The sequence below is a fragment of the Sorex araneus genome, chromosome 6, assembly GCF_027595985.1.
Source record: "Sorex araneus isolate mSorAra2 chromosome 6, mSorAra2.pri, whole genome shotgun sequence".
NCBI lineage: Eukaryota > Metazoa > Chordata > Mammalia > Eulipotyphla > Soricidae > Sorex > Sorex araneus.
In genome coordinates this window covers 28,366,293-28,379,774 of record NC_073307.1, presented here as the reverse complement: position 1 = coordinate 28,379,774, position 13,482 = coordinate 28,366,293, and the positions used below count along the sequence as shown (strand labels likewise).

Sequence of the window (13,482 nt, the reverse complement as noted above, 5' to 3'; positions counted from 1 at the left end):
TCCAAAGACGTGGAGCCCTTCAGCCTGTCATTGTCCTCTGCCTCACAAAGGCGACTCCCAGGACAGCCCCGGGCCAGATCACAGGACAGCAAGCTGGACCCTGCTCCTGTCACTCTGTCAGATCTGGCACCAAGCTGGACCTCCTCTCTCTTCCTCCCTCCCGCCCTCCCTCTGTTCCTGGACTGGAGCTGTTGGTTCTGCAAAACCGGAGGCCTCGCAGTCCAAGAAGATTCTGGCAGCCGGGCCCAATAAAAAGCCGTGGGAGACGTACGACGAGCAAAGACACCCGAATCAGAACCCGGGGAGCCGGGACAGCAGCGCCTCCATTTCTGAGCTCCCACCATGGCGCCAGGCACCGAGGGACCCTGAGACCAGCCGGCGTCTGCAGCTTCCCCGTCCCCAGCCCACCCCACCCCCATCTCCCCGCGTTCCGAGTCCAGCTCTGATGCAGCGGCGCGACCCTGCGCATCCACTTCGGGGGGTGAGCGAGCCTTCCCTTCTTCAGGTGAGGAGACGCATCCAGTGAAGGGGTCGCCGCCCGGCTGTCACAGCCCCGCGGCCGCCCAGGCTTCCCGGGATCGCGGACTCCCCCGCGGCCCTGCCACCCCGCCCGAGGCCGGCAGACTCGGGGAAACCTCTGGCCGGGGCAGGGCTTCGGGCGACCTCCCGAAGACCTTGGTCTCCGACCTCGGCTCCTCCCTTTCGCCCGCTCTCGGGGTGCGGCCCACACGGCGGCCGGATTCTGAACACTCAACCCTTCCGGGTCGCGGGGCACGGGAGGGCGCGGTCCCCGGCCTTCACCCCGCACGCACACCGGCCACACCACCCGGCTCCGGGATCCCGCTTCCCCGCCGGGGGCGCTCGGGGGGGGCGGGGCGAGGCGGGCAGGGGCGTGGCCACCCTTAGCCCCGCCCCCACGGCACCCCGCGCTCGCTTCCCCAGCCCCGCCGGCAGGGGGTGTGGTCCCGAGCTGCCCCGGCGGCCTCCCGCGCCTCGTCCCGATACCGGGAACGCTCGAAGTCAGTCTCTTCTCCGCTCGGAACGGCCCCCGACTTCGCGCCCCAACTTCCCTCAGGCTGCCTGGCTCCGGGAGAAGGTGCTGACACCCTCAGAGAACCCCCGAGACCGTGCCGCCGCGTCCCCGATCGCTCTTGTCCGCGCTGGTCGCGCGCCGCGGGCGGCTGACGGCGGCATGCGGGACTACGACGAGGTGACCGCCTTCCTGGGCGAGTGGGGGCCCTTCCAGCGCCTCATCTTCTTCCTGCTCAGCGCCAGCATCATCCCCAACGGCTTCAACGGGATGTCAGTCGTGTTCCTGGCGGGGACCCCGGAGCACCGCTGCCGAGTGCCGGCCACCGCGAACCTGAGCGACGCGTGGCGCAACCACAGTATCCCGCTGCAGGTGCGGGACGGCCGCGAGGTGCCCCACAGCTGCCGCCGCTATCAGCTCGCGGCCATCGCCAACTTCTCGGCGCTCGGGCTGGAGCCGGGGCGCGATGTGGACCTGGAGCGGCTGGAGCAGGAGGGCTGCCTGGATGGCTGGGAGTACAGCCAGGACGTCTACCTGTCCACCATCGTCACCGAGGTGGGTGTGCGAGCGACCTTCACCTGCGTTAACACCCCCACCCCCCACCCCGCCGCCTCCTAGAGTCAGCGCCCGGGTCGTCTGCCCCCCTCACCTCGCCGGCAAGTCTGCAACTGACTGACGCGGCTGCAGCCCAGGAAAGGGGGACCCAGAAATAGGCTCCTTCCTGCTTAGCCCTGTCCATTGTAGAGGGGATGGAGAAGGGATTGTGGTCACCAACGGCCTTTTCCTCTCCGAGTTTCACAACACATGAAGTTGTTTGCCAAGAGCCAGGATGCTGCCTGGAGTGAGTAGCCCTAGTCAGGTTCCTGCCTCGGGCTGGGGCTTAGGAGGAGGGTGTGGGAGAAGGTGCTGAACCCAAGTGCGTGCACAGAGCTCCCTGGGCTTCTGCGTGTCTGGCCTGTTCTCCGGGCACAGAAATCTGGAAGCATCACGGGATTTGCTCCCCATCTCACGGTAAGGCGTGGTCCTACCCCAAGCTCTGTCCAATTTTTCTGAAAAGGAGCTGAGGGCCTCCTGCTGCCCATCACCAGGTGCAGAGAGCTAAGGAGATGAAATGGACCCTCTGGCGTAGAGAACCCCCATACTGGGTGGGCAGGGACTCCCAGCCTGTACCGTTAGCACCTTAGCATCCTTTGTGGCTTGGTGGCCCGTTTTCAAAGTCTCAGGAATCTTGATACACCATTATTTGCTCCGTGCATGTCCTGCTTCATGTCCTCACCCCAGGACATACCCCTTAGCAGGGTAGTGTCACAGACCTACCTGCCACTGAGCAGGCAGGTGGGAGTCCCTAGCATCTGGCTCATCTGACTCTGCCTGGTTTCTTCCAAGAAAAAAAACGAAGGCAGCCACTATTACTCATGTATCCCCTCCCCTTAGCACAGTGAGGCCTGTTGTGAGATACCAGGTCACACCTCATCTGGACACTAAGGTTGCAGTCATCTGGGCTTTGGGTTCTGCCTTCCGAGCCCAAATGCCACCAGGCCATATCACAGAGAGAACTAATAGCAACTCAAGTTGGCAAGAAGGTTCTGGAGCCTGAATTCAAATCCTAGCTGCTTGCTGCATGACTTATGCAAATGTATTACCCTCCTTGGAAGAATGACAAGGTTAGAAAATGCTTCAAGGAGAGGAGGCAACAGCATTTGAACTAAGTTAGGAATATGAGTAGGACTTGCCCAGGCAAGGAGTGTAGCAAATTCTGGGGATGGAATCTCCACAGATGGAATTGGGTGGAGTTCAGGGGATGGTTGGTGAGGGGAGAAATTCTTACAGAACAAGTTCCCAGGGAGTCTGGTAGGTAGGTTGAGGACAGTGAGCAACTAGTAAAGTATTCTAAGCCAGGGGTAATAGAGCCAGATTGTGTTGTTAGTTTTCTAAGAAGAAGCAAGACCAGTGAATAAGCATGAGTTGGAGTGGTGGGTATGGAATCTATAGGACCAGAGAAAGTGCCATAAACACCTCTGGATAACCCCAGCGACAGTCCTATTCCTGTTTGGGACTCTGAGATGTCTATGCTTGTCTGTGCTTCTCTAGCTTTGACCCTCTAACAGAAACTCTTGGATGTTTGCCTATGTTCTCCCTTCCCCTCACCTTGCCATCCCTCTCACTGTCTAGTTGGGGAGGGGTCAGCTTATCCCCTCCTCAATCCTGTCTTCAGTGTCTGAGATGGAGGCTAGACCCATTGGCAGTAGTCAATGCTGAAAATGGGTTCATTTGCCCTTCTGGCTGGTTCAATACCGCCCCCCCCCCATTTTTAACACTGTGGTTTATGAAGTTGTTAATGGTGATATTACAGGCATTCACTATTTCAACACCAATCCCACCACCACTGTCACCTTCTCTCAACCATTGTCTCCATTTTCCCAACCACCCTTTAAGCCTGAACCTGTGGGAAGCTCACAATAATTTATTTTATATTGCTTGTTACCAATAAATGACAAAGGGAATGATCAAAAAATATTTCCGTGGAAGAAAATTTGTGAAAATTGTTGTTTCTCAACATGGGGGTATTAAGTCCTTGTCTGAGAATTTACTAAGCTATTGTTGCAAGTTAAGCCTTCTGTGTTAATGTTTTTGTTAGTTGAGATTGGTTGGATTCTACATTACGTCCTCTCTGGTATGCTATCCTGGGATGTCAGTGTTATAGAGTTTGGAGATGTCTCTCCAAAACATTCCGAATATTTTGAAAATGTCTAGCCAGAGGCATGGCAGTGGCTTTAGGATGTGGGAAAGGCTTCTGGAGCTTTGGTGGGGCAGATGCTGGCCCGCCTCCCTCCCAAGATCACCCCAGAGGTCTCAGCCAGGTAAGATATTGTGTTGAAGAAATGACTGGTTTTGATTCATTTAGGGTGTGAGGGGTGAGTTGTTGGGCCTCCAACTCCATGGCTTCTTGGTTGGGTCTCTTCATCAAGGTCCCTAGGGATCGATCACAAATACACGTATGTGAGCTCTTCTCCCAGTATCCTCTCTCTTTCTTGTTTTCTTTTTGGATGAGACAGATGGGCAGTGGTGGTTGGTAGGTAGGAGGGTCTCCACATCAGGATGAGAGGGCAGGGTGGTTCTCCTTCTGGGGAACAGGTGACACAAGGAGGAATTTTTGAATGAGAATACCAGTGGGGTCAGACTCCATTCTGACCCCACTGTAACTGCATGGCTGACTTGAGCCTCGGATTCCTTATCTTAACCTGGGGAGACAAGCTATAATAAGGTTCTTAACATAAGTAGTCATCAAGGAAGCATAAATCAAGACCACAATGAGATATTGCATTCCCATTAGGAAGGATAAATAACCAGAAAACAATGATTTGCAAGGATGTGGAGAAATTGGAATCCTAGTATCCATATGCATCATTTCTTGATGGGAACATAAGCTGATGCAGTCATTATAAAAAGCAGTGTGGCAATTCCTAAAAACAAAAATGAAAACCAAAAAATCCTGACCTAGATTTCTAGGTCTTCTAGGTATATATCTAAACAAATTGGAAGTAGGACTTTTAAATGTTTGTACCCTTTTGTTTAATAACATTATTATTATTATTATTATTATTATTATTATTATTATTATTATTCCCATGAGCTAAAAGGGGAAAACAAACAAATGCCCATGACATGAAAAAAATGTGGGCTACATACACAAAATGGAATATTAATCATCCTTAAAAAGAAAGAAAATTCTGACACATGCTGCAGCACAGATGAACCTTAAGAACATGATGTGAAATAAATTAAGTGAATTACAGAAAGATAAAACTGTGGGGTTTACTCATATATAAAGAGTTGTCAAACTCATAGAAACAAAGTAGAATGATAAATTGCTTGGGACTGGGAGGAGGGTAAATGACTTGTTTTATGGGTATAAAGTTTAGTTTTGCAAGATGAAACGAGTGCTGGAGATTGCACAATGTGAATATATTTAACTCCGCTAAACTGTATGCTTAAAACCATTCAGATGAACCAATATGTGAGCACTATAACCAAGTGTGCACAACCCCTAGTCATTATAATGGTGATTACAGGGAGGGAAGAGAAAGATTAGTTTTCTGCCATGCTTGCTTTACTAGTTTTTTTAATCAAGAGCATGGTGCCACTATTTGTTTGTTTTGTTTTGAGACTAAACTCAACTGTTCACAGGGCTTACTCCTGACTCTTCACTTAGGAATCACTCCTGGCAGTGCTCAGGGAATTATAAGGGGCGCCAGGGATTGAATCCAGATTTGCCACAAACACCCTACCCACTGAACTATCTCTCTGGATCTGTTGCCATGTATCTGAACTGTTGGGAAAACTCAGCAAGCTCAGGTGTCACAATATTCCCCCGTCAGCAGCAGTGGTGACCATGGGCGGCGGTACTGTGAGAGTTGAGAGAGTGGTCTGTCGTAAGGTCTGGTACTGATCACTATAATGGGTGATACTGGAGGCTAAACCTCTTTCCCCTTGGTGGAAATTCAGGGTGCACTGAATAAAACACATGGTTAAATCCATGTTGACTTCGCCTGTGAAATGGCTGGATCCTATTGGATCCAGCTCGGGGGCCCTGATCAGATTCTCTGCATCCCGTCTGACATGATACAAGGAGATAGGTGCATGCATACGCAGAATTTTATCTACTTTTCATCCCTGTGCAGGAGCTCCCAGTGGGCAAATGCTCCTGAACACCTGAACTGACCACCAATTCCTCTTTAGGGTCCCCAAGATCTGCCAGGTACTGGGATGGCATATTCTGTTCTGGAAATAGATAATCAGGTACAGGTTTGCGGTATGAGTTGTGCCTTGTGTGGGCCTTGTGTCCACATGCCTATAATTTTTTTCTTGCCTTGGCAACTGTTGTGAAGTCAATTTGGCTCTTCTTAAACAATGACAAAGAATCATACTTTAAAAAAGCCCTGACAATAATTTTTTTGGTAGAGGTGTAATGCCCAGTAGTGCTCAGGGCTTACTCATGGTTCTATGCTCCCCTGAGCAGTGCTCAGTGAGGGAGGACCAGGAGTGAGGTGCTGGGAAGATCATATTTGGTGCCAGGGATCAAACCCAGATCAGCCGGTTGCAAAGCAAGTATCCTACCTGCTGTACTATCTCTCCAGCCCATGTTTGACAATAATTTTTGTGTTAGATAAAGTTGTAAATAGTACTGAGCATTCACTTAAAGCCTTTACCCAATGTATAGAGTCACCATACATTTATCTAAACCAGGAAATTTGCACAGAGTATATTATTATGAACTAAACTACAGAATTCAATGCATTTAGCTAATTTTTACACTAATGTTATTTTTGGTTTTGGTTACAGTCCCAAATCCTGCCTTGATTTAGCTATAATGTCTTCGAGTCTTCTCCAATGTGTAAAAGCTTCTCAGTCTTTCCTTATCTTATATGTCCCAGACCCTCTTTATGAGTCCATTAATTATTTTAATTAATTTCCCTCATTTTATACCGGTGTTATTTCTCCCATAATATTGAGTTTGTGAGGCTGGAGTGATAGTACAGTGGAGAGGGCATTTGCCTTGCATGCAGCTGACCCATGTTCAATCCCCGGCATCCCATGTGGTCCCCCAAGCACTGCCAGGAATAATTCCTGAGTGCAGAGCCAGGAGCAACCCCTGAGCATCGCTGGGTGTGATCCAAAGAGCAAAAAAAAAAAAAAAAAGATTGAGTTTGTATGGGCTAGAGAGATATTAACAATGGGTAAGGATTTGATTTGTACATAGCTGACCCAGGTTCAATCCCTGACATCCCATATGGTCCCCAAACCCTGCCAGAAGTAATTCCTGAGTGCAGAGCCAGGAGTCACTTCTAAGCACTGCCAGTGTGCTCACCCAAAACTCAAAAGAAAGATTGAGTTTGTTACATGGAGAGATAAGGAACTTGCCTTTGATGTGGCTAACCGTGAATTGATCCCTGGTCCCCTGAGCCCTGCCAGGAGCAATCCCTGAGCACAGAGCCAGGGGTAATCCCTGAGCATTTCCAGGAGTGCCTCCCCTCAAAAAAAGACCCTTCCAGTGAGACTGCCAGGGGAGCATGGTCTCCTCAGGATATCCTGTCAGCAGGTGATGTTAAGAGGACTTCTTACCATGATGGTGACCTTGAATATGTGGCTAAGTTGGCATCTGCTGGGTTTCTCCAATGTACGGTGACTAATATGTTACTTCATAATTAGCACATGTGTTAGGGGAGATACTTAGAGACAGTAAAAATAACCTGTTCTTTCTCAGACTTTTATGACTGATTTTAGTACCCATCACAAAACGTTAACTGTGATTTTTGCTTCTCCCACATCTCTTCTACATTCCTTCTGATCTGTTATTGCAATTGTGCTGTCAAGAGCATTCCCTTCACTCTTGCTTATTTATTTAAACAATTACTTTACATCTGTACAAATTCATGCATATTTATCTTATCGCTTGAGTTGTAATCTAATAAAATTCTTATTTATTTTTATTGCTCCAGCTTGAACCAGTTGTTTTGTAGCAGCTTGAATTGGTTATTTTTCTCTTTAAGAGTAAAGAATGTGGGGGGCTGGAGTGATAGCACAGCGGGTAGGGCATTTGCCTTGCAGGCAGCCAACCTGGGTTTGATTCCCAGCATCCCATATGGTCCCCTGAGCATTGCTGTGTGTGACCCAAGAAGAAAAAAAAATAAAGAATAAAAAATGTGGGCTGGAGCAATAGAATAGCGGGTAGGGTGCTTGCCTTACACACAGTCAACCCTAGATTTGACCCACAGCACCCAATATGGTCCCCTGATCCCATCAGGAGGAATCCCTGAGAACAGAACCAAGAGTAAGCCATGAGCACTGCCAGGTGTGGCCCAAAAATCAAAACTAAAACCAAAAACCAACAAGAATAAAGAGTGTGGGAGATGGTTCCAAGGTTAAGGTACTTGCCTTTCTAGTAGCTGGCTAGTTTGATCTTAAGCACCACATACAGTCCCTGGAGTACCACACTTGGTCAATAGGCGGAAAGTCCTAAACACTGAAAACAAACAAACAAAGATAAAGAATATGAAATCCCAGGAGTCAGAGACTAGAGGAGCTTCTGTTTGCCCCTGGGAGGAGAGCCAGTTGCCTTTCCGTGAAGGTTTTCTAGGGCAGGACCAAGGACTGGTGAGACCTGACTCAATGGGTTGAGACAGAAGCTTCTACAGGGAGGGAATAGATCTCATGTCCACAACGCAGACTACAGGGGTGAGTGCAGTGTCAGGACCCCCAGAGAAAGAGGCCAGCAGTCAGAGTCAGAGGCTGTGCTGAGGCTTCAGAGTCAAGGAGGCAGCAGATGCCCTCTCTGGTATGAGGGGGTTGTACATCAGCCAACACACAACAGTTGTAGTGAGCCTGGCCTCATATATGTTCTGTTTTCCCACAGCTACATAAGGTCAATAAACCCTTCAGTCTGTGGGCTGAGCAGACTAAGCCATCTGCTCAGAGCCAGGCTCTGCCTCTCATAATTCCCAGGTTCTGGAAGCCCCAAGAAGACCATGTTTGGTTGAACCAACAACCAGTGGCCAGCTAAGGACAGGATCTCTGCATCACGAGACAAACTTAGCCATTCCTGCCACAGCTTCATCCTTGAGGAAACCACGGGCAGAACTGGTAAAGCTCTGGCTTTCAGTGGGAGAGAACTAGACAAGAGCCTAGATCCTTAAAGGTCCTTGCCTTGTATCTTTCCTGGCACCTGGAGTCAGAACATGGGCAGAGCAGAACTCACTGATTATTCACCATAGCCCAAAGGTCAAGGTCTGAGGGAGAGAACTGTCGGACAGACCAGTGCCCCCAGCAGCTCAAAGCTGCCTGTTTCCCCTCTTGGTGGGCTCTTTGAGCAATAGTTTAATGTGCTATTCATTCCATCAGGCCAGCAGGCTACCTAGGATGCTGCAGATGGTGGTGAAAGCTCGGTGTGGCATCAGGAGAGCCCAAGTATTAACCAGGTTGCTCTCAGACGGCCTGTGGAAGACTGCAAAGGGGATAAGGTGTGGGCACTTCCTCCTCCCGCTAACATTGGTGAGATTTTTTTATTTACAGTGAATGTTTCAGAAATAATCTTGCCAGAGAATAAATAAAGGAGACTTGGGGCCTTCTCTGGCTCTGGCTTGAATATGTGCCCCTGATTGTGTATCAGCTGCTGCCTGACTCCAAACAGTAGGTCTGTTGCTTCTCAACTGTGTTCCTTTGACAATGGTCACTGGGATCTCAGAATGTGCCTTTGTGCAGAGGCTGTTTCACCCATACTTCCTGCCAAGTTTCTGGATAAACAGACTTTGTCCATCCCTCCTGGTGGGCAGCAGAACCTTCAAACAGAATCCAAGAGGTAGGGTGGTGTGTTGACAAAAACAAGGCGTTGGCAGCGCTAGCCAGAGGAGCTGCAGGTTCTGTAGCCTGAGGGGACTGTCATTTTTCCCTTGGAAGGAACTGGATTCAATTTTTTTTATTTTTTTTATTTTTTTTTTGCTTTTTGGGTCACACCCAGCGATGCTCAGGGGCTACTCCTGGCTTTGCACTCAGGAATTACTCCTGGCGGTGCTTGGGGGACCATATGGGATGCCGGGGATCGAACCCGGGTCGGCCGCATGCAAGGCAAATGCCCTACCCGCTGTGCTATCACTCCGGCCCCTAAGCCTGTCACTTTAATGCTGTCTAAGAGAAAGGCAGAGATCCCTGCTGGGGACAAAGATGGTACAGAGAATAGGAAAAGTCTGAGTTCCCTGGCAGTTGGCACAAACAGCCCCAGGTTGGCAGCTTCTGCTCTGTTCACAGGACTGGAGGGCAGATTCACCGGCCTCCTTCCCTCAGAGTGTTGGAGCTGGCACAAACCCATCCCATTTGCTCATGTTCCCAGAGTGGAGCCTGGATGGGCTGTTGTGGCTAGTGTCAAGAGGCCCTGCGGGAAGCCAGGTTCCCAAGTGCCGCTCCCCTTTCCTCGGGTCACCACCTCTCCTCCACATCGTCCTATCAAACCTCAGATCACTTCAGAACTCTGCACTGCTTCCTCTCCTTTTATGTCTGCTTTTATCTTTATCTGTAATGTGAAGAAACATCTACAGGACATTTTAAGGCGTTGTTCTCATAATCCCTGAACTTGGAGTTGTACAGGCTTAGTTCTTAGGTGAGTGCAGTCAGGAAATCAGGGATTTCATCCTTGACTCAGCCTCTACTATTTGGTAGAGTTTCTACCACAAGTTCCACAAGTTCCAAGTTATTGTCCCAGCTTGTTCATGGGGCTCAGGTATCACAGCAGAAGATCACTGTATCACTGTCATCCTGTTGATCTCCAATTTGCTTGAGTGGGCCCAGTAATGTCTCCATTCATCCTAGCCCTGAGATTTTAGCAACCTCTTTTTACTCGTCCTTCCCAATGGTGCCACATTAGAGGCTCTTTCAGGGTCAGGGGAATGGGGCCCATCATTGCTACTGTTTTGGGCATATGACTACACCACGGGGAGCTTGTCAGGCTCTCCCTTGTGGACAGGAAACTCTCGGTAGCTTTCCAGGTTCTCCTAGAAGGAGAACTAGGCTATAAGATGTCGCAGGCTCCCAGGAGCTTGGTTTTATAGTCTCTGGATGTTTGCCATTGATGGGATTACATGGCACCGGGGGCAGTTTGTGAATGTGGCTACCAAGCTACTGAAAAATGGGGGGTCTGGATGGAGGAGGCCCAGTCCTGATCTGAGCAGGCTTGAAGATCCCAGCCCCAGGTCCTGAACGCCTGGCTTCCTCTGCCGGTTCCTTCATGCGTGAGGCTCATCCGAACATGTATAGAGGGGCCTTAAATAGCTTTTGTTTTACAGCAGAAGATACAAACCAGAAAGATAGAGGCTACCATATTCCCAGCATTCAAAAACCCAGGCATACTCTGAGGCCAGCTCTCTCTGCCCTAGCTTTGAAGCAGACTCAGATTTTGCTCTAGAGAGGTTATCCACACCTCAGAATGGAGAGTTATAAAACCATGCTTACAGAAAGTAACTTTATATGAAAATAGCGTGTGAACATAGCCATCTAAGCATACCTTTAAAATGATGGAGACTGTGATGGTAAACAATGATAAATGTTAGAACAATAAGATAACCCTAGAGCAGCCATTTACTTGAGAGAACAGAAAAAGGAACTAGTCTGACCAGCTATTTGGAGTCAAAACAAATCTCAAATACTTGCCTCAAAAACTACTCCTTGAATTTGCTTGAACTAGGCCTTGAGGGTTATTTACACCCCCAGTACATTGTTGAAAATAAGAAATGGGCTGACAATTAATAGGGCCTAACAGCTGGGTATGATAGCAGCAGTTGCATACCACTTAACAGAAAAACCAAAGAAAGAGACAGCCAAGGAGAACCATCATCCCAGGATGACTGTGCACATACACAAGGCTATCCACTCAGAGGAGCAATTTTAGTGATTTCACACTACAGAAAAAATAGACTTCACAAGGTCCAGCCAAATCACTAAAATGCAAGCAAAAACCTAGACAATCTTCCCCCACCCCCTCTGCCCCACCCCTGACCTCCCAAACACACACCAGGAGTTTCAATATTTAATTTTCACAATATATTTCCTAAAATGTCTTCTTTTCATCCAAAAAAGGGACAAGATATGCAAAGAAACAAACAAATAAAACAAGCAGAAACTTCTTAAAAGGACCCAAATGTGATTTACTAAAGACTTCAAAATAGTTATTATAAGTAGGTCCAAAGAACTAATGGCACTCGTGCTTAACAATGGAATGTATAGGGATTAAGTTATTGTTTGCATGCAGCTGACCCAGGTTCAATTCCCAATATCATGTGTGGTTCACAGAGTACTGCCAGGAATGATCCCTGAGCATGGAGTCAATAGGAAAACCTGAGTACTGCCAGATATGGCCCAAAAACCACGGGGGAAAAAAATAAAAGAATGAAGGAAAATGAACAAGGCCTGAAAGAAATGGGACAGAGGAAGTGGGACAACGTTAAGCATACCAACATATAATGAGAAGCCTGGAGGAGAAGAGAGAAAAATGTTATGACTGGAAACTTTCCAAATTGGATGAATAATGTAAATTTACACAGTTCTGAAGCTCAATGAACTCCAAGTAGAAGAAGCAGTTTCACACGCAAACACATAATAAAGCTACTGAAGGCCAAAGACAAAGGGAAAAAATGAAAAGCAGCAAGAAAATAATGAATCGTTACATGTAAGGGCTTCCCAATAAGATTTACATTCTCATCACAGATAGCGAGAGGCCAGAGGTAATGGGAAAACACTCCAAAGTGTGGAAGTTATACTTCACAGTGTAAAAAGGGAAAAAAAAAATACATCAACCAAGAGCTTTGTTTAGGGCTGGACAATGGCTTAGTGCATGTACTAAGTGCTAATGTACCTTATAGGCACGAGGCTGTGAATTTGACGCTTGGCACCACCCCATGTGCCAAGTGTCACCCTGTTCCACTCATGATTGTGTTCCTGGTGCTGCAACAAAGTGTGCAGAATGCAGCAGACCAGCATCAGGTGTCTGAGCACCAACACTAAAATGTACATGCTCTTTCCACAGTGGATTCTGAAATGGAAGTACATGAACACCAAGCACCACAAACCAGAGTAAAATGTTTTTTTTTAACTCTTATTTTATTATATTTTTTAATAAAAATTATTTATTTTTAATTTTTTTAATTTTTTAAATAAAATTAGAATACTCTTTTTTTATTCCTTGCAAGTGCTGCCTTGCAAGGAATATTAAAGGAAATACTTAGAAATAACTTACCCCCATCTTAAAAATTGAGGTTAGAGACTGGAGAGATAGTACAGTGGGTAGAGCACTTGCCTTACATGCAGTCAACCTGCATTCAATCCCTGGCTTCCCATATGGTACCCCAAAGCTGCAGGGGAATGATCCCTGAGCACCACTGGGTGTGGCCCAAAAACCAAAGGGAAAAAAAATTGAGGTTATGTTAGTTTTCAAAACTATATATGCTTTTGGATACAATTTCATACTTCTTCATGATGCATCACACAACACTGCTAGGACTGAAGTACTGAGCCCTCCACCACTGTCCATTGGGCCTCCTCCATGCATATAGCTCTCCCCACTCCTGCTTTGGTAAGCTCAGTTCTGTGGTCAATCTGAGGGCTTGTTTTTCTTGTACTTTATCTCTTCTCTTGCTCTGTTTCTTATATCCACATTTGAGTGAGATCATCTGGTATTTGTATTTTTTTTGGCTTTTATTTACTTATTTTTGGTTTGGGAGACACACTTGGCAATGCTCAGGGGTTACTACTGGCTTTGGACTCAAGAATTACTCCTGTCAGTGCTCAGATAACCAAATGGGACGCTGAGGATTGAACCCAGTCAGCCATGTGCAGCATTTGCCGCTGTACTATCTCTCCAGTCCTGAAATGAATATAATTCTTTTTGGTTTTGGCACCACATCCAGTGA

General features: G+C 47.9%; 1 protein-coding gene across 1 annotated transcript in view; it reads left to right on the top strand.

Annotated features, from left to right (window-relative positions):
- The first annotated feature begins 207 nt into the window (after nucleotides 1–207).
- Nucleotides 208–13,482, top strand: part of SLC22A4 (solute carrier family 22 member 4) — a 53,878-nt gene continuing 40,603 nt past the window's right edge. Inside the window, exons 1-2 of the mRNA XM_055143858.1 lie at nucleotides 208–505; nucleotides 1,076–1,585. Coding sequence (XP_054999833.1) covers nucleotides 446–505; nucleotides 1,076–1,585 — 570 coding nt within the window. The 5' untranslated portion in view covers nucleotides 208–445. The remainder of the gene's footprint in view (nucleotides 506–1,075; nucleotides 1,586–13,482) is intronic.